This window comes from Lytechinus pictus, chromosome 1 (assembly GCF_037042905.1).
Source record: "Lytechinus pictus isolate F3 Inbred chromosome 1, Lp3.0, whole genome shotgun sequence".
NCBI lineage: Eukaryota > Metazoa > Echinodermata > Echinoidea > Temnopleuroida > Toxopneustidae > Lytechinus > Lytechinus pictus.
Window position 1 is genome coordinate 803,575 of NC_087245.1, and position 18,739 is coordinate 822,313.

Here is an 18,739-nt window from a genome sequence, read left to right on the forward strand (position 1 = left end):
GCTACTGTTGCAAGCAAAACATTTTACGTATCAAGAAACATTAAATTTGAATTCTTGCATAGCCATTATCAAAATTTTGGAAGTAAGGACTTTTTTTCTCTTTTTTTTTACTTATCAGATTTTCCTCGGACAAAATGACCTTCAATTTCTAAATTTTGGGTGAAAACTTTTGTTTTTTCCTTGTCAAATTTTCATCTTGAAAATGTCCTCCTCCCTTTTGGAAATTCCTGGTTCCGCCCCTGGCTCACACACACACACACACACACACACGTACATGACAATAAATATTAAAAAGGCAAGTAAATGGAGGGAAAGAGTTCATCTTTATGTTTTCTGTTAGACACATCTGGACATAAATCATTTCACAAGAAATGCTCGATATATCAATATCAAACATTGTAATACCATATCTAGATCATTTAAGTTATATTATTATGCTATCAATGTCCGTCCTCACTTTTCATTATTGCATTGTTGGAAATTGGTTTTATTATGACCGCATTTTTTCTGTTATTTTTCACCAATTTTATTATTTATTCATTTAATGTTAGTTTTATTTTCACAGGGTATAAGCCTTAGAGTTTTAGAACTAATTTCAATAATAATGATAATTACCGGTAACACTGTACAAAATTTACGAAGGGGTCTGGAATCACAACAAAAGAAATATTGTACTAAGACTATATAAATATGAAATTAGTTGATGTAAATTAGGTGATTCAAGGGGTACTCCGATCTGACAATAATTACCTCAAAATAAATAAAGTAACATTTCTGGAGCAAAATCTAGAAAATTTCATCAAAATCTGATTACAAGTAACAAAGTTATCATAATTATTCTAAAATGTAGCAATGTTTTGTGAATAAAAAATCATGAACATTATGACTCATCCAGTAAACTTGAAAACAGTTATTTACGTAGTCATGAATATGAAGAGTGGGCTGATGATGTCACATCCCCACTTTCCTGTTTCTTATGTTATTAATTGATATACATATCAATTATAGATACATATTTACACTTACCTTCTTCTCTTAGTTTGTTTAATGCTTTATCATATATACTTATATGTCTTTTGCACATTATCAGTTGTTCCCCATTCTTTTTCTTTTTTCCCCCACTCTTATGCACCAGTTTATTATGCCTTTCTTTGTAACCTGTTTGACCCACCTCTCACTAATTCTCTTGTTATTCATCCCTCTATCACTGTTTTGTTCCAGATCCTGTTTGATGTTGCCTGCCTCATTATCTTAATCCCTCTTGGCCTTACTTACACTACTTCCCTTTGTGTCTGCCTACTCCTTTTCTTTCATCCCCTTCACTAACCTGATTGGTCTTCTCTACTCACTAATGCCCCTTTTTGTCTCCTTGTTTCTAGTGTTGCTGTAGCTTGTTTGTGGTCTATATTATGGTTGTTCCACTTTATATGTTTGTCATTTTGCCTCCGACGAAGATTCTGCTAGGATCGAAAGCTTAGGCCCCCTTTTTTACTTTCTGTTATCAAATGAAATTATAAATACTTTTAGTGGCGGATGCAGATGGGGGTGGCACATCCAGCCCGTGTGCCCCTCCCCTTTTGAGAGTCAGACAAATTTATTAAAGTAAATATGCCGATCATACACAAGTGTGCCTCCCTTTTGAAAGTATTTAATCGCTCATAAAGAACAAGTGCGGACCTTTTTTGCTTGTCAAATTTGCGTGGGGAAAATGTGCCTCCCCCTTGGAAAATCCTGGATCCGCCCCTGACTATTTCATAATTAGTTTCGTATGTGTATGGTATGACTCCCTTACAAATATATGCATCAATGAATATCTGATGCACTATCAGTTGTCAGTCCATTTTCCCCTACTTTGAGAACCTAAAATACAAAAGAACAAGTGGGGATGTGACATCATCCGTTTGCTCATTTAAAATGTGAAGACATGCTGTTGCTCAGAAATAATGCGAATCTTTAAAATGCCATAATTTCGTTATTCCTTGTGCGATTTCAGTGTTTTGTTCATCTCATTTTTCTTTATTTGTTCAAATCACATTATTTTCAGTAAAAAGCACCCCTTAAGGAAAAAGAAAATAAACTTGACATTATTTAATCTAAGAATAAATTGACTAATGGTTAGGATCCCCTGTCCTTTACTGATTCGATTGCACATTAAGGCACCTGGAATACTGTTGTGCATACAACACAAGTATCAGTACAATCATAAAACATAAACGAATTTACGAATATTATAATGACAATAATAATAACAATATAGGTATATTTACCCAGGGTAGCCACTTCAGTTTCGAAAACTGTTCTACCAGCGGGCCCTGCTATCATTATTACCCCGGCTTTAGCTGAGCTGCCTAGGCGCTCAAGCATTCAAGGAATTTCTTCCTACCGGGTACCCATTCACCTCACCTAGGTTGAGTGCAGCACAATGTGGATGAGTTTCTTGCTGAAGGAAATTACGCAATGGCTGGGATTCGAACCCACGACCCTCTGTTTCAAAATCAGAAGACTAATCCACTGCATGGGCCACAACGCTCCACAATATTCACGATGCAGATTGGGAAACATATTTACAACAGGCATAAATATAGCATTAGTGATGAACATTGATTACTATCATGATTGTCTTATTTAAATTATATGATTAAAACAATATTGCCTCTTTCTTACATCGTACCAGTCAGACAAATCGAACCCCGTTTCAATATCTCGTGTTATCATTCAAAAACAGCTTTAGTAATAACAAAACATAATAATACCATAAATTTTGATGGCGAAATTTTCATTCATATTAATGCTCAATGCTGTTTGAAAGAAAGGTGAAATTAATCATAATATAATATTTGAAATTCGAACACTCCGGACAATGATTCCTAACATTATCTGCATGACCCTACTTTATATACACACGTCTGTTACCGATAGATTTTCTTCCGAACTGCCCCATATTATTTTGTAACTCACCACTTCTTTGTCAAATTAATTGGATTACGTGATACCGTTAGGAAAGATTGGTTTAAATATGCTAAATCAAAATACCCTCATTCGAAATAAGATATGAGGAAGGAAGTTTTGTTTTTTGCAACATTATAAAAAATGTGTAGGGTAGATCCCTAAGAGGGCTTTTAGATGTTTGTTTTTTTGCAATGGATAGTGCTATCACCAGTGGCGATAAATTCATACAATTTGAGACAGATTGCAACAGGCGATCTTAAGACGTCACCACGACCATATAGTAATCAACGATCAATCACCAGTCGGAGTATTCAATTCAAATTCAATTCAATTTAGAAGTGTGATCTATCGCCACTGGTGATTGATAACATGAATGTCTTAGTAGGATCCATGATAATCGCGAGCTAAATCATTCCCATCCCCATTCCAGTCCACAGTCATCTAGATCGACATCCACTGTGAAATCATGGAAAGTGTGATAATTACTATGAAACGATTAACCAATCAGAAAAGCTTTCTTTGGTAACCTCCACCTCGACACCACCAAAGCTGATTGGACGGGCGTTGGGAGTTACTCCTTATGCGGGTCCAGTAGTAGTCCTTGCACATAGGAATTCCACACCATCTTCAACTGTCTCTATCTGGATAGTAGAGTGAACAACACCGAAGTGAGTCTCAAGAATATGTCTAGCTTCGCGGAGTACCTTAGGACCATCGACCGGACGACCGTCGTAAAAACGAGCTGGATAAATTACATTGAAAAAGTAGAACCCCGTTAAAGCGAAATGAAATACGAGTATATTCGGGAAATTTTACAAGACAATTCTTTTAAAGAATCACAAAGAGACTAAGCGACGAATGGGAAAGTGATATATAATGGGAAAGAAACAATAAGGGGAATGAAAAGAGAAATCCATAGGAGAGGGGAACAAAAAACAAGCAGTGAGGAAAAAAGGAAGTCAAATATTCTGAAAGAAAGGATTCATTCATTAATCAGGTACGAGTTACCAGTGTCGAAAAAAAAAACCTAACAATTTTCACATGTGTACTGCCAGGACCCTTGCAACGATCTTTTGGCTGGGGGAGCTGAAGCTGATTTGACAAGCCCCCCCCCCCCCAAAAAAAAAAAAAAAAAAAAAAATGTTTTTCATATTTTCCCATTTGCTACACCTACCAGAATTCCTGGGGGCTGCCTATGGAGAATAATACACGCAGCACCCCCTGAGAAAATCTTGAGGGTGCTTATCAGGGCCATGGTACTGTCTCGAGTTCCGTAAAACGGTTTTTTGAAAGTGAGGGAAGGGTGAGTCGAAATTGAAGTGTGCTGGTCATTCAAAAAATCACATTAAGATGATCATATGGTCAATGAATGTCGATTCAAATAAATAATGATATCCTCACCTAAAACAAGATGTACGCAAACGAGATGTACATCTGAAGTCATAGACCATATCCTGAGAGAATGGACATCCTCAACACCGTCTATCTCAACTAATCTTCTCTTAGCATCATCGTAATCAACACTCCTCGGTTTACCTGATAAAAATTAATATCAAAATCGTTTGAAAATTATATTTCTTCTCAAACTTATATACGTTGTAATCTTGATTTGTGATGATTTGTACGTTATAAAGAATAATTGTTTGTTGCCACTTCGTTCGATGTTCCTTGAACTGTTCTTTTGTTGTGTTGTTGTCATTGATTAGACACGTAATCTGCTTCCGACTAGATCTTTCATGGGTGTCGATCGGTGTTCATGGTAGGGGGGGGGGCGTCTGACACAAATTTTGTTCTCTATGAGGGTTTTTTGGGTAGTTTTTTTTTTTTTGGGGGGGGGCAGTGGCAAAACAACTCTAATTTCTTAAGAAGGCCAGATCCCATACATGGCGTATAAAGGGCAAAATTTATAACAGCTGCGATCGAGCAAAGCGATTGAGCAAAACTTTTGATCTTTTGACCCAAAAATCTTATTTTACGATAGATTTTGACATGATATTACTTTACCAGTTCCTTTTCCATTTAGTCATCTCTTTTTGCTACATGCACATGTCTTTATCAAGTCGTATTTGCTTTAAAAGATTCACCCTTTCCATTTAAAATAGTGTCTCATAATTTATTTTAATTTATCTTCACTAGTCTACCAAGTTATATACATGTATGTATTTATGTCGCCTTGAATGGTTTTAACCAACGTGATTTTATTTCTTCATCTTTATCTGTGAATGCAGTTATCATGGGAATATTTTATTTTCTTCAATTTTACCCTTCTACACGGTTCTTTTGTAAAATATCAATTTTTATACATATTTTGCAATTGAATATTGACAAAACTTTTGTCACAAAACAATTCACATCAATTTAAAAAAGAATAGCAGGTCTTTAAAGTGTCAAGAATTATTTTAGCAAAATATAGTTTTAAGCACTAAGTCCAGAATAGTGCTCGGAATTAAAAACTAACCATCTTATCGTGATTTTTTTTTCTAAGGTTTGTCTTACAAACAGATCTAATTTGCACGCTCACCCGCCATGAGTATATAGACGCTATCTCTGAACAATCCAGAGAGGGTTATCAATACAATGGCACCGAAGACGATGGTTAGAATAGGGTCCAAGATTTTAAATCCAGGCTAAAGGTAGGAGGAAACAAAGATGAAAAGAACTTGTTGATCCTAAATTACAAACATTAATCAGAAATTATTATCTCTCAGAAAACTGGGTGTGATTTGGATCACTTTACCTTCATACAGCAGAAAAACCAGAACCATAAGATCTTAATGATACAACCATTAAGATAGAAAACATTAATTTCTTGTAAATTACATAGGGCCTAATGGTTATTACATTATACTTCAATATACTGTAATTGTTAAATAATCAAATACATCTAGATAAATAAACGTCGTAGCGTCGACATCTTAGAGACTGAAACACTGCCTATCATCCGTGTTCGTGTATTCATATATCATGTATATCCTCTGAGGGAGGGCGCTATAAAATCATGATGTCACATGCAAAAGGTCAATTGGCCCTCAGCTTTGACCTTCATGCTGGTCAATCATGTATCCCACTGATGAAGGTGAGTGCAATCAATCTACAATACTTGCCTGATAATAGATGATTAAGGCACCAATAAGAAGCCCAAAACCGAAGAGACAGTCTCCAAATATATGAAGACATGCGGCGCGCACATTCATATGTCTTTTGATTTCATCATCAGCGACTCCATCGCCACTACCACCGAATAGTGAGCCATGGCTGTGACCGTGGCCGACAGCCAGTAAACCCTCTTCTGCACTTCCACATTGACTGGTACAGCAACAGAATCCAAACTGGAGCTGAATGATTTGTCTGAGATAGTATATGGGAACGGAACCAAATAATCAAGCATATCACTGAAGGTAGTAGGGGCGGGGGTGGTGTAAAAAGAAAGAAAAAATGGGTAGGGGCAATAGGAAATTCCCTTCGGTCCCCCGTGATCCACCCATGTTGAAAGATATACAATTATCATTTCTATCTCCAAAATATCTAGGAACCCCACTTCGATAGAATTTATTACGCTCATAATAGTGATTCAATGGCCCGTATTCTGAACTCAGGTTTAAATCAAACCCTGGTTTACAATTTGTGGTCTAAGTATGGAGAGCCAATTGGGCCCAAGTCCCTAACATATATGTATATGTATATATATATATATATATATATATATATATATATATATATAAATATATTTATATATATATATGTATATAAATATATATATATATATATATATATATATATATATAAATAATTTATTGGTTGGATTGCTTAACTAAGCTAGTCGTACAGACTGTTTCACCCTAAGGCTCATCATCGCTGATGAGCCTTAGGGTGAAACAGTCTGTACGACTAGCTTAATTAAGCAATCCAACCAATAAATTATTTATACTCAGCTCCTACACAGTCGAGCACTATTAGATATTGCAGTATATCACTATATACTTACCTACCTATATATATATATATATATATATATATATATATATATATATATATATATATATATATATATATATATACATATATATATATATACGCCTACCATTGTTCCCTTCATCCATTTCTTTCACACAATATTTAAATAAAAGAGTTGCCAAAGCTGTAGTACATGTATAACTTCACACATTTGTATACTTTCTCCCATACGTGTACTGTATCAAATCAATAGCTTTGATCCAGCTGAGGCATGGCGGCTTGTCATTGTTCAAAACCCACCTTCACCCGACAAAGGAAATTATAATTGGTATGGTGTCGAAAATCTGTCTATCTGACGGTCAATTGGATCGGGGTCGCTCTAGCCACTAACCCGTCTCTGTGGTCTAGTGGTTAAGGCACCGGCGTTCAAAGCTGGGGGCCCGGGTTCGATTCCCGGCAGAGACATTTTTTCGGCATCACCAATTTTTCCAAAAAGGGTAGATAGCTCTGGGGAACCTTGATTTAAGCTACGCCTACCATTGTTCTCTTCATCCATTTCTTTCACACTATATATATATATATATATATATATATATATATATATATATATATATATATACTTGTGAACACTCAGATTTGCTTGAATTTTATCCTCATGAGAGATTTCCGTTCACCCTGATGATTATCAAGATAAAGTAAATGCAAAAGATTGTATTACTGGGTATAAAAATATCTTGTAGCAGATTTGTGTCTTATAATATTTTATATTGTGCTATGACAATGTGATTTTTGACATGCAGTTACTAGTTGAGCTTAACAGGTTGATTTGGAAGGGGGGAAATTGTATTAATCATTTTGGCTGACATAGTAAAGAAATTAAAAATTAGTACATGTTATCTTATTGAGCTTTCTTTTGTGGAGAGGAAATGATTAATAATAGTCAATCATTTGGAGAAACTTAGTATTCATTTTGGACTGAAAGTAGAGGGAGAGGGGGGATATCATATTGCTGCAGTATTAAATGTTCATTCATTCAACCATATATCACGAGACTCAATGGTAACTCGAGTATAGGGATTATAGTTGGCTTTCGAGCCTCTGACTAAGCAACTTAAACTCATCAATTAACAGTGTGTTAAGTGAATTAACCTTTCTGTGTAACAAGTTTAATCTAGTCTGTTGTCTACACAGGGGGTCGTTTCTATGGTAACCCCAAGTCTCTGTTGTGCTTCGTGCCACTGAGCATGCGCCGTTTGAATAATTAATCAAGTGTTTCAGTTGATGGGTTTTTTTAGAATGGAGTTAAGTTTAATTGCATGTAAAGCACTTTATCAATATTGCTTCCATAATATTCACGTGCTACACGGAAAATATGTCGATGACATAGCGCCATTGAAGATGATGAAATAACCATCCTCCCCCCCTTTTTTTTTTAATCTTTCGTTTGAGTTCATTCGTTACTCACATGATATTCCCGAAGAAGTTGATGATTCCGATGATGAGCATGACCTCACCATCGATCTCGAACTCCTGATGGACAATCCTCATGATTGCAAAATAAGAGAGGACCACTGCCAAACAAACTGATATGATGATCGAAAAAAGTGCTCCAACAACCTCTACAAAATAATGATTATTTAATAAACAAATACGATTATCATGTACATAAATATCAATATTTATTTTATTTATTATGATTGTCTTATTTGATTTATAGATTATTATATCATTCGGTATTTCAACAAAAGCAATTTATTCGAGAATAAACAGAAAGCAACGAACAAAGGATATTTTCAGTACACACGTTACGACTCTAGGTTGTCTGGGAAAGGAATAAGTAGAATGAATTGATACTGTCACCAATTTCGGTTCCACTCTGGTTGTTTGAAAAATATCATATAAAGCATGATATGTATTAATAACTATCAATGAACAGTAATAATGATAATTGTGATAATGAAAATATAATAACTATGGCTGGCATACAAATATTGTAAGCTTTTGTAAGAAATTGATAACATAATCATGATTATGATTAATGTCATGATAAAATATCAAGACGGGCGCGGTAGCGTTCTCGCGCATGCGTAAAAGGAATAATATTCTTTTGAGTCGATTTTCGGTACTTACCGGCACGCAGTAACCCGAATGTAAACCTCTTGGATGGGGGTTTCTGTGCAAGCCAGATAGAAGTTAGACTAATGATGTAAGTGACTATATCGGTGATAAGATGACCTGCATCAGCCAAGATAGCTAAACTTCCCGATAAAATACTTCCTGGAGGGAGAGAGAGAAAAAAAGTTGATATGTCATACCGTTACATTAATATTGATATTAAAAAAAAATATTGGCTTCAACTTCGTCAACATCACAGCTATCATCACCACCAACACCGTCGCCATATTCACCAGTTTCATTATCATTCTTATCATCCTATCACCATCATCATTATCATCATCATCATCGTCAATCATGTCATCATAATCATCATCACCATCATCATCATCACCACCACCACCATTATCATCACCATCACCATCATCATCAATCATGTCATCATAATCATCACCACCATCATCACCATCATCATCATCACCACCACCACCATTATCATCACCATCACCATCATCATTATATCATCATCGTCATCATCATCATCATCACCACCACCATCAACACCACCACCGCCATCATCATCATCACCATCACCACCACCACCATCATCATCAGCATCACTTCGTAGGGGATGGGGGCTGTATCAACATTGCTTACCTACGATTTCAGCTATGACAACAAGGATACATAGCAATAGCGCGAATATGAGTCTTGTTTTAGCTCCTTTTAGTAGAACCTGTCTCTGGTGATTGATAGGGTTTTCATTCATTCCTTCGTTCGTTTCATCCTTCATGGCGCCATAAGTAGGTGTGTTTCTTTGCCTTCCTTTCTCCAAATTCTTCATGATGATACCCCTAAGGATACAAGAAAATAGTCTTGTACCGAATGCGTGGGTAGCGTCGGGTTGCGTCGAGGTGACTGGACCCCACTCTACGTTCAAAGCCTCCCACCCCCTTCGGTTTTGCCGAAAGAGTACGTTGGGTCTTTTTCCCCATGCAATATTAAAGATGATAAAATTATGTCTAAAATATTATAAAATTTATATAACCTTCAACCAGCCATAATAGGCTGTCGTCCGGATCAATTACCACTTGGTGTATAGTCAGGTGATAGACAATTGGTCTATAAAGGAACCGAAAGTTAAAACCCCAATTATTACAAATATTGAACCTCGACCTTGGCGTGGATAAACACATAACTCTAATAAGTGATTGTTATCATCTTTATGTATGAAGATTCACTATATTTGAATCTGCTCATTAAAAGTTGAGATTCTTAATATTTTGGGGCACTAAAACAATATCTTTCCTGTCTCACTTAAAAAGTTATTATAAAACATAATATAAAAGTTAACTTTCTTTGAGAACTATGTTTGGTTATAAAAAAGGGTACAAGAAAGAATTTCGGGAACAACAGAAAGCCATAAAGTTTTAAAGTCAAGTAACTAACATAGATGGAATATCTTGATGATTGATGTGGGCCATGTGGCAACCTTGTAAAGTTGCCTCTGCGCCCATTATCGGTAGAGTTATATCGGCCATGCATCTTTGTGTCCTCTCGTGTTTGTTTTACAAATTTTCAAACATTAGTTAATGATACAGAGTTAAACGTGTCAGAATGGTAATTAATTATTACGATATCTAGGTTGGTCACGGATAAAATTATAGACACAACTGGCTGACTTGCATCTAGGTATGTTTACTCTAGATCAAACAATAATTACAAATTTGATACTCAATAATATTTGTAAAATGCATTACCTTTCAACGGCATCTGCAGGCAAATATTCACCCATTATTTGTTCTTTGTTGTACAGCTAAACTATATCAACTGAAGTCGAATTAATGACGCATTCATGAAAAGTGAAACAAGAGCCAGAGATAAACTGCTAAAATTGCAAATGAGATTTGAAACTAGATCTCTGTGTATTAATGAGAAATCACGATTTACCAAATGATTCTTGATCTCATCATTTTAAAGGCACCTACTGTCCTTTTCATGTTTAGCTGCACTTAGATGCACGAAGCAATATAATTATGTATAAAGTTTGTTATTCGGGATGAAAAAATAAAGACATTCTCCTTTCAAAGCATCACAAAGCGATTACAGACAAATTAGATACAAGTCAATACTTTCATCAACGCTTTCCGTAACAATTATCATGGTTTTTAAGCACGTTTTCAAGCTAAAACATAATAATATTAATGATGTCAATCTCCATATCATTGGAACGAGAACTTAGAAAAATTTACAATATTTTTTTTACAGATAAAAGTAAAAACTCCCTGTGGTTGCACAGTATAAAATGAATTAACGATTTATTAATGATATTGTAACTATTTAATTACTTTCTTTTATTTCATTTTATTATTTGATAGCATTTATTCCATTCATCATAAAAACAAAAACAAGGCACAAACAAAGTTTACATAAATTACATGGGAAAATTGCAGATAATACAATGATAAAATCTGGGAAACAGTTGAATAAAAAAGAGTGTACATAATTTATAAATGAATGAGGAGGCAACTAGAAAGGGAAAGCCTTATTAGCGCTGCCACCTTTACAAAATCTGGAAACCGAATATATATATGATATTGTAAAATACATGATGTAATAAATACTGAAACCAGATATAAACATTGAACATAAAAGGGGGAAATGCAAATTATAACACAATGACAATATATATAAATATATATATCAACGATAATTACTAAAAAAGAAGGGGAAAAAAACCTGATCATACATTATTTGAATATTTACTGAGAAGTTGGGTTTTATATCTCCTTTTAAAAACATTTAATGATGGACTAGATTTAACAGAAAATGGTAACTTGTTCCAGATAACGGGTCATTTGTAAAAAATACAATTCTTTGCTAAAGAGGTGCGTATTTTGGGTATGTGGAAGTCTGAAGATCCTCGCGTATGATAAGAATGAACATCGGCATTGTAACAAAATATTTCTGAGATATTGTTTGGAATATAGATTTTGTAACATATATACATAAAAATTGCAATTTCATAATCAGAGAAATCATAAACATTCAACAAATTTAACTGACTAAACAGCGGCTTGGTATGGGCAAGAAAATTGGCATGTGTAATGATTCCCTTCTCACTGCTCTATTTTGTAGCCGGTATAAATGTTGCATTAAATATGAATTACAGGAACTCCAGGCAATGTTACAATATCGAAAATACGGTGAAATAATGGAATTATAAATAATTTTGAGAATCTTTTTGGGGATAAACATGAAGAATATACTCAAGTATTTACCTCGTTGAGTATTCTATATTCTTGAATTTGTGTTCGAGAGAATAATTGAATCAACACTTATCATAAAAATTAAGGTTGGTTATGATAATTGTATTTTTATTTTTGTTGAGTTAAATACTATTTTTACGATTTAATTCAATATTGTTCTCGTGCGAAAGGCTATGTACACATCAAATAACATGACTAGACCATATCTATGAAATTATATTTAAAGTAATGAACGGTCATCCTAACCATGTTGAAACTATGGACATGGTGGACAAGGTACGTGATTCCAAGCACAAAATGTAGGAGTGATCAATTTATGTGTCACTTTCATTGTTGAGATGATTATTATTGTGAGGGCTGATATGTCAACTTATAGCTGTCTACTATAAGAGATTATTAAATATTTTAATTAAAATTTTACCAGAATAGGAAAGGCAAACTCCTTAGCTCTTCATCGATGCCATACGTGTACCCCTAACATACACCCATCGAGATTGATAATTCAAATTATAGCGCAAACGGGGGAGGAACCAAAACTAAAAATAGACTTCACAAAATTGTCACCGCCACACATCTTTTTTTTAGCATTACACAATCCACTTTCGACGTTCACGCATGACGTTTGAAGACTATGCGTCATAGGGTGACATTTCTGCTCTGCAAGTTTGTTTTAATACTGCCATGAATAATTAATATCTCATCCCTTAATTGCGTGCATATACTTTGCCTGATGAGAAGAGTATATTGGTACGATGGCATCTTTTCAACTGCAATCAGCTCAAAATATGTAACGCTTCAATTGACGACTATTGTCTAGAAGTCAATAATTGTTGTTGATATAAATATATGTCGACGAGTACTGACGATGTAGATACAGAACATTTATCTTTTAACCAGGGGGCCACTGCCAGAATCCGCGAGAAAAAAAAAACCGCGGAAGGGGGGTGTTTTAAGCGGGTGGTCGCGGAACGCATGGAACGCGAATAGAGTATCAAACACTTTAAAAAATAGGGGGAAACCTTCATTACGTTCATGAAATGGAGTAGGCCTATGTAATTTGCAAATCTGGGACATCTTCAAAAATCTCCTTGTTTAGAGTGTGCTAATCTGATACATCATCTGCACAAAAATCCGCGTTTAGAATGTACGGCGCCTGCCCTTGAATACTCGTTTAGGGTGTTGTTTTTTCTGGCGGATGCTGTTTTTTCTGGCGGATTCTCGCGGATGCTGTCCACACTCCAATGACAGTGCTCCCCCCGGGTCCCCCCCCCCCCCCTTCGCCTGGTCTTCTATTGTAATCAATGCCCAACTCTCTGTCATAGTTATGTTTTATTGTTTTTTATTCATATTATGTACATTTTTTTTACTGTAGAACGCAATTATCATGATTATGATAATAATGTAAGGGGCGGATCTAGCTTTTCTTCAAAGGAGGGGGTTTGACCGATAAATATTTTACAAGCAAAAAAAGTAGACTATTAAATGAAGGTAATTTGGTGTTGGTTGAACTTGGTTCCAATGTGTGGGCAATTACTTTTATTTACTTGGCAGCCCAGGGGGCGTTAACCCCCCCCCCCCCCCACGTAGATTTGCCACTGTATGTAGTCTATTGAATGTAACTCGTCTAGTGAAAATAATTTCGTAAAAAATGTTGTTTAGGTGATAAAAAAAATCTGAAAAGAATGCATCCAAATACACATTCAACTTTATTCTCCCAGTTATCAACAAAATATAAAAGTTCGATTTTGCCTCTTTGGTGATAGTTTTGGGCCACTATTGACAAAAGCACAAAACCAAACTTAACATGAAGCTACAGTACTATGATGAATCTCATATTTATATTACTGTATACTAATTTTGTTGGATCTATGGAAGCCGTTCCCTTTTTACTTTTCAACATCATGCAAAACCATCACCGAACTGAACCAGGATAAAATACCCATAAGGTTTCCCCCTGTGCTGGGTGAATTCCTATACAATTTTCTAAAGTGCACCAAAGCCTGTGATGCTATGTGTAATTCGCTTTTATTAATTCAATATTTTATCCATTATCCTTCTCTCTCTCTCTCTCTCCATTATGAAATACCTCACAGTATATTGACCTCAATATACCAATGCATTTTCTAAATCAATAAAATGCGAAATATGGCCCTTTAAATCATTCACCATATCACCTTGATACTGGAGTATTGTTATATGTATTAAAACAAACATTCCACCCCCCCCCCCCCCCCCGAGTGTACCTTCCACCGTTCTCTTCATGCTATTAGCTAATTAGTATTTGACTAATAAGGCCGCATTATGACTGTCTATTATGGAAGGAAACAAAAGCATCACTGTATATGAATTGCATATCGTTTTATAGTTGTAGGATTAACAATTCTCTATCCAGCAACAATGTAATAATGACACTTTATTGTTGATGAGATTTGGAGGAATGGAAACACTCCTTTCCTCGGAGTCATATTTTCTTTATTTGTGGCTTTGGTTATATTTTCTTTTTTATTATTATTAAATGATTTTTTCCTTTTCCAACATTAACTCAAATTTTATTGAATACCTGGCCGATTTATACACTTTCATTCTGTTCCGACTTCTCCTTATTCACTTCAAACCTCTGAGAATGAATTGGAATGGTTAAATGTGATGAATGATAACAAGACAATGAAAGGGGTACTCCGGGTTGAAATATTTTATATCTAAATATAGTAAAATTCACAGTGCAAAATGCTGAAATTTCATCAAAATCTGATAACAAATAACGAAGTTATTGAATTTTATAGTTTAGCAATATTTTGTGAAAACATTATATGCAAATCGTCTTGAATGTTCATTATGTGGGCAGATGATGTCACATCCCCACTTTCCCTTTTCTTATGTACCAGTTATACCATAATATCATAATTATTTCAATTTTTCATACAAGTGTGAAATATTATGTGTCCCTTGTCAAAAAAAAGTTGCAGCAATTAATATCTAATGCATTAAATCTGTTGTCTATCCAACTTTTTTACTTCTTGGGGAAAAGTTGAATAAACATAATTTCATTTAATAAAATACAAAAGAACAAGTGGGGATATATTACATCATCAGTTTTGCTCATTGAACTTTCATGAAGAAATGCACAGAATGATATGACCGAAATAATGCAAATCTTTAAAATGTCATAACTTTGTTGTTCCTTGCCGATTTTGATCAAATTGTTAGTGTTTGTATGTCTGATTTTCCTTTATCTGTTCAAAATAATCTTATTGTTAGCCTTGAGTATCCCTTTAAGAAGTCTCTATACATGTGTATTTCATCTTATACTGTTGATGAGAACATCCCGTATTCAATAATGATTGGTTAAATGTTTCGAGTTATATAACATATAGTCTGCAAAAGTGTCGCGCTATGAATATTTTGACATGTTTTTAGTCCGGTCATTCTATTTGCAATAAAACTTGGAAGAAATGCTGAAGTCTGTGATTAAACTAATTTTTATCCGATCAAGAAGTTATTTCTATATATACCTTCGATCAGTGACGTAATCACTATACTATCTTCTTGATGAAAAGCTTTGACGTCATCAAGTACGTTGACACCATCTGACCATTGTGTCTATTCTGATTAAGAAACTATTATACCAATTGACTAAAAGAAGACACTTTTACAAATAAAACGAAAAGCAAGGTCATACAGAAATATATCGCAAATTATATTCAAATTATTCAAATAATATTTAAGCGAAGGAACGGAGCAACCAAGTGTTGTTTTTTTTTCATTTTTATACTGAGACATGTTAAAGCATTTTAACGGCAATAAAGGATATTTTTCACGTCTTAGACGATAATATCAATTATTAATACAACAATCACATCTTTTTTTTTCTTGTTGAGAGGTGTGTGGTGGATGAGGCATCCCTTAAAGTAGCAATGAAGAATGAAGTTTACAAGAAACCAAAATGAATTACGCGTACAATAAAAGTATGGAACAAAATAATATGAAAACGTCGATGATTATCACCTGTAAAGACAAACACTTAAAAATGATACTAACAACATGATTTTAGTCGTAAAACTATTTAGGTCTCCATATGCCTTACGGCTGGTTCATGCGCGATCAGATTTTGAAACAAATTGCATTTTGCTTATTTTGTAAAAAAAAATGAATGAAAAGCGATATTTTATTTGAGGTTCAAATTAACTGTAATAAGTGGCTTGTAGATGTGGGGGATGTGGCTTGCATCCCCCCCCCCCCCCGCCACCAAAAAAAATACCGACCAAGAAAAAAAAAGAGAAATGAAAGGAGAGAAGGGTAAAATTTTTTTTTTAATATTATGTCAAAATCTATCACTCAATAAGATTTTTGTAATAAATATGTCTAAATTTTTTGCTCGCTCGCCATATTTGGCCTTCTCAAAATTTTTGGCTCATTACACAACTGACTGTCTTAATCACAATAATGTAACAATTTTGGAAGATTACAAGCCTTTATTTCATGGTTTCATTTAACTTACCTATTTCCGCCGTTTTCTCCCATTTCGTCTGTAAAAATCACAACCTTTTCAAATCAATACCACTTTCTGCAGGACTACAGATCAACAGGGTAGATAAGTTGAGTGGTCATCTGCTACCAGATTGGTTCTTAAAAGATTTTTCCCTTTTTCTCGTTAGACAGTGTTATAAATGTTATATTTTGTTGTTGGTCTGTCGGTGAATGGAGATGGTTTTTAATTGATATAAAAACGAACTATGCCATTTACATGTTGATCGAGAAAGGGAGTGAATGATACCACTTGGCATGCTTGGGGTAGTAGTATCGTGCGGATAAGATGCGTGCTGACGTTTTGATTGGCTTTGATGAAAATACGACTCCTCCTCCCTCTCCTCATTTTCCTTCTACAAAAAAAACCGTGTGCAAAATAAATTGTGCGCACCTCTTCGACATACTAGTAGTCCATTACATCCTTAAACAAAGCCCTTAATTGAATATTATTAATTTTAGCCCAAATTGATTACTATCATATCATAAAACACAATTCATGAGAAAGATGCAACTTAAAAATCCTATACCCCCCCCCCTTTCCTTATTATACGATCGAAAAGAAGGAACTTAATATGGGTAGAGAATTAATAAACCGTGAGTATCATTAAGCATAGAGTATTGGAAACTTGATTGCTTAAAGTATGGAATACATAATATGATAACATTTTTCATAATTAATAACAATGTTTAACCCCTTCACATTTTTTACATGCTTATGAAATTGCATGAATTTTGTCGGGTAAAACGGTTCTCTCGATATTTTCCCTAAACTGCAAAGTTAATGCCCAAACCGATAATTGTATTGAGGGAGAGTGAAAATACTCTCATTTATTTCTTTCAATAATATATACATGTAAAACATACAAATAACATACATTGTTTTGAACATAAATATACAAATATAATCATGAGACATTAAGATGATGTTTAAAAAAATAATGAAAGAAAAAGGTATTCCAAAAAGCCTCAAAGGCTAGAAAAAAGGGAAACCAATAATAAAACATAAGAATAATTATAAAAAATGATTCTATCATCAAGTGACCAATTTGTGTAAAGAAATAGCCGCACATCTGTTTTGTTTTGTGTAGGCCTACACTGACCCAAAGCATGCCCCTAGGAAACGTTTTTAAATTCTGTTCGACACGTAAGGAAACCCTGATTTATTTTAATCAATAAATTATTTGAGCGCGAAGCGCAAGCTGATTTTTTTTTCACGAATTAAGACATGAGAACAGGACATATCAAACACTTTCCGATGCTCTGAACAAAAGACTTTCTAATTAAACAAGTAATGCAAGCGTGAAGAGCCAGCTGAATTTTGTTTTTATATACTGACCTATGAATGCAATTTATCAAGAAAATAATGTATCTCATTATACAAATCACGCGACGTGAATCTCAAGCTGAAGACTTTTGATATTCAGACCAGAAAACTCACATTTTTTATAACATTTCTAAATACTTTCCGTGTATCACTTCATAATGATAACTTGAAAATCGAAATGAAAATTCTCATACTGGCCCCAAAAGAAACATTTTAAGCACCGTTTGACATAATGCAGGAAAATTACTGAGGATAGATTAGGACCCGAAAACGGGACATTTTTTTTTAAATTTTAAACCACCTATGAAACTACAGCATGAACTCTTCCCTATTTGATCGTTTTTTTTTTCACATTTTATTTCTTTATTTTTTTTCATACATAATAAACAAATCATTTTCCATGGACTATGATACAGAGTGGAGTTTATTTCTATTTCAAAATAGTTATGTGTCTTGTAACGAGAATTCAGCCTTACAAGATGCAGCCTTTTTCTTCGGCGAAAGATGTAAATAAAATATTACAAAATCGGGTAATTAGAAACTAGGAGTTTGTGACACCCATACCTACAAATAATTAATTTCAGTTGTAATTTCTGTAGGT

At 34.5% G+C, this 18,739-nt stretch overlaps 1 protein-coding gene across 1 annotated transcript; it reads right to left on the bottom strand.

Annotated features, from left to right (window-relative positions):
• Nucleotides 1-304: 304 nt before the first annotated feature.
• Nucleotides 305-17,025, bottom strand: LOC129257002 (proton-coupled zinc antiporter SLC30A2-like). The gene is made up of 8 exons (XM_054895611.2): nt 16,786-17,025; nt 9,676-9,872; nt 9,034-9,180; nt 8,369-8,522; nt 6,054-6,297; nt 5,471-5,576; nt 4,351-4,485; nt 305-3,691 (listed from the first exon to the last, which is right to left on the bottom strand). Exons 1-8 carry the CDS (start codon nt 16,806-16,808, stop codon nt 3,528-3,530), a joined length of 1,170 nt encoding a protein of 389 aa, XP_054751586.1. The 5' UTR covers nt 16,809-17,025; the 3' UTR covers nt 305-3,527.
• Between the last annotated feature and the right edge of the window lie 1,714 nt (nt 17,026-18,739).

Bases quoted from the DNA above. Each gene is read 5' to 3' on its own strand.
- LOC129257002 (XM_054895611.2), bottom strand. From the start codon at position 16,808: ATGGGAGAAAACGGCGGAAATAG. The intron at 8,523-9,033 runs GTAAGTACCGAA...ATTATTTTGTAG, and splicing joins ATTCGGGTTACTGCGTGCCG to AGGTTGTTGGAGCACTTTTT. The intron at 6,298-8,368 runs GTGAGTAACGAA...ATACTATCTCAG, and splicing joins AACTTCTTCGGGAATATCAT to ACAAATCATTCAGCTCCAGT.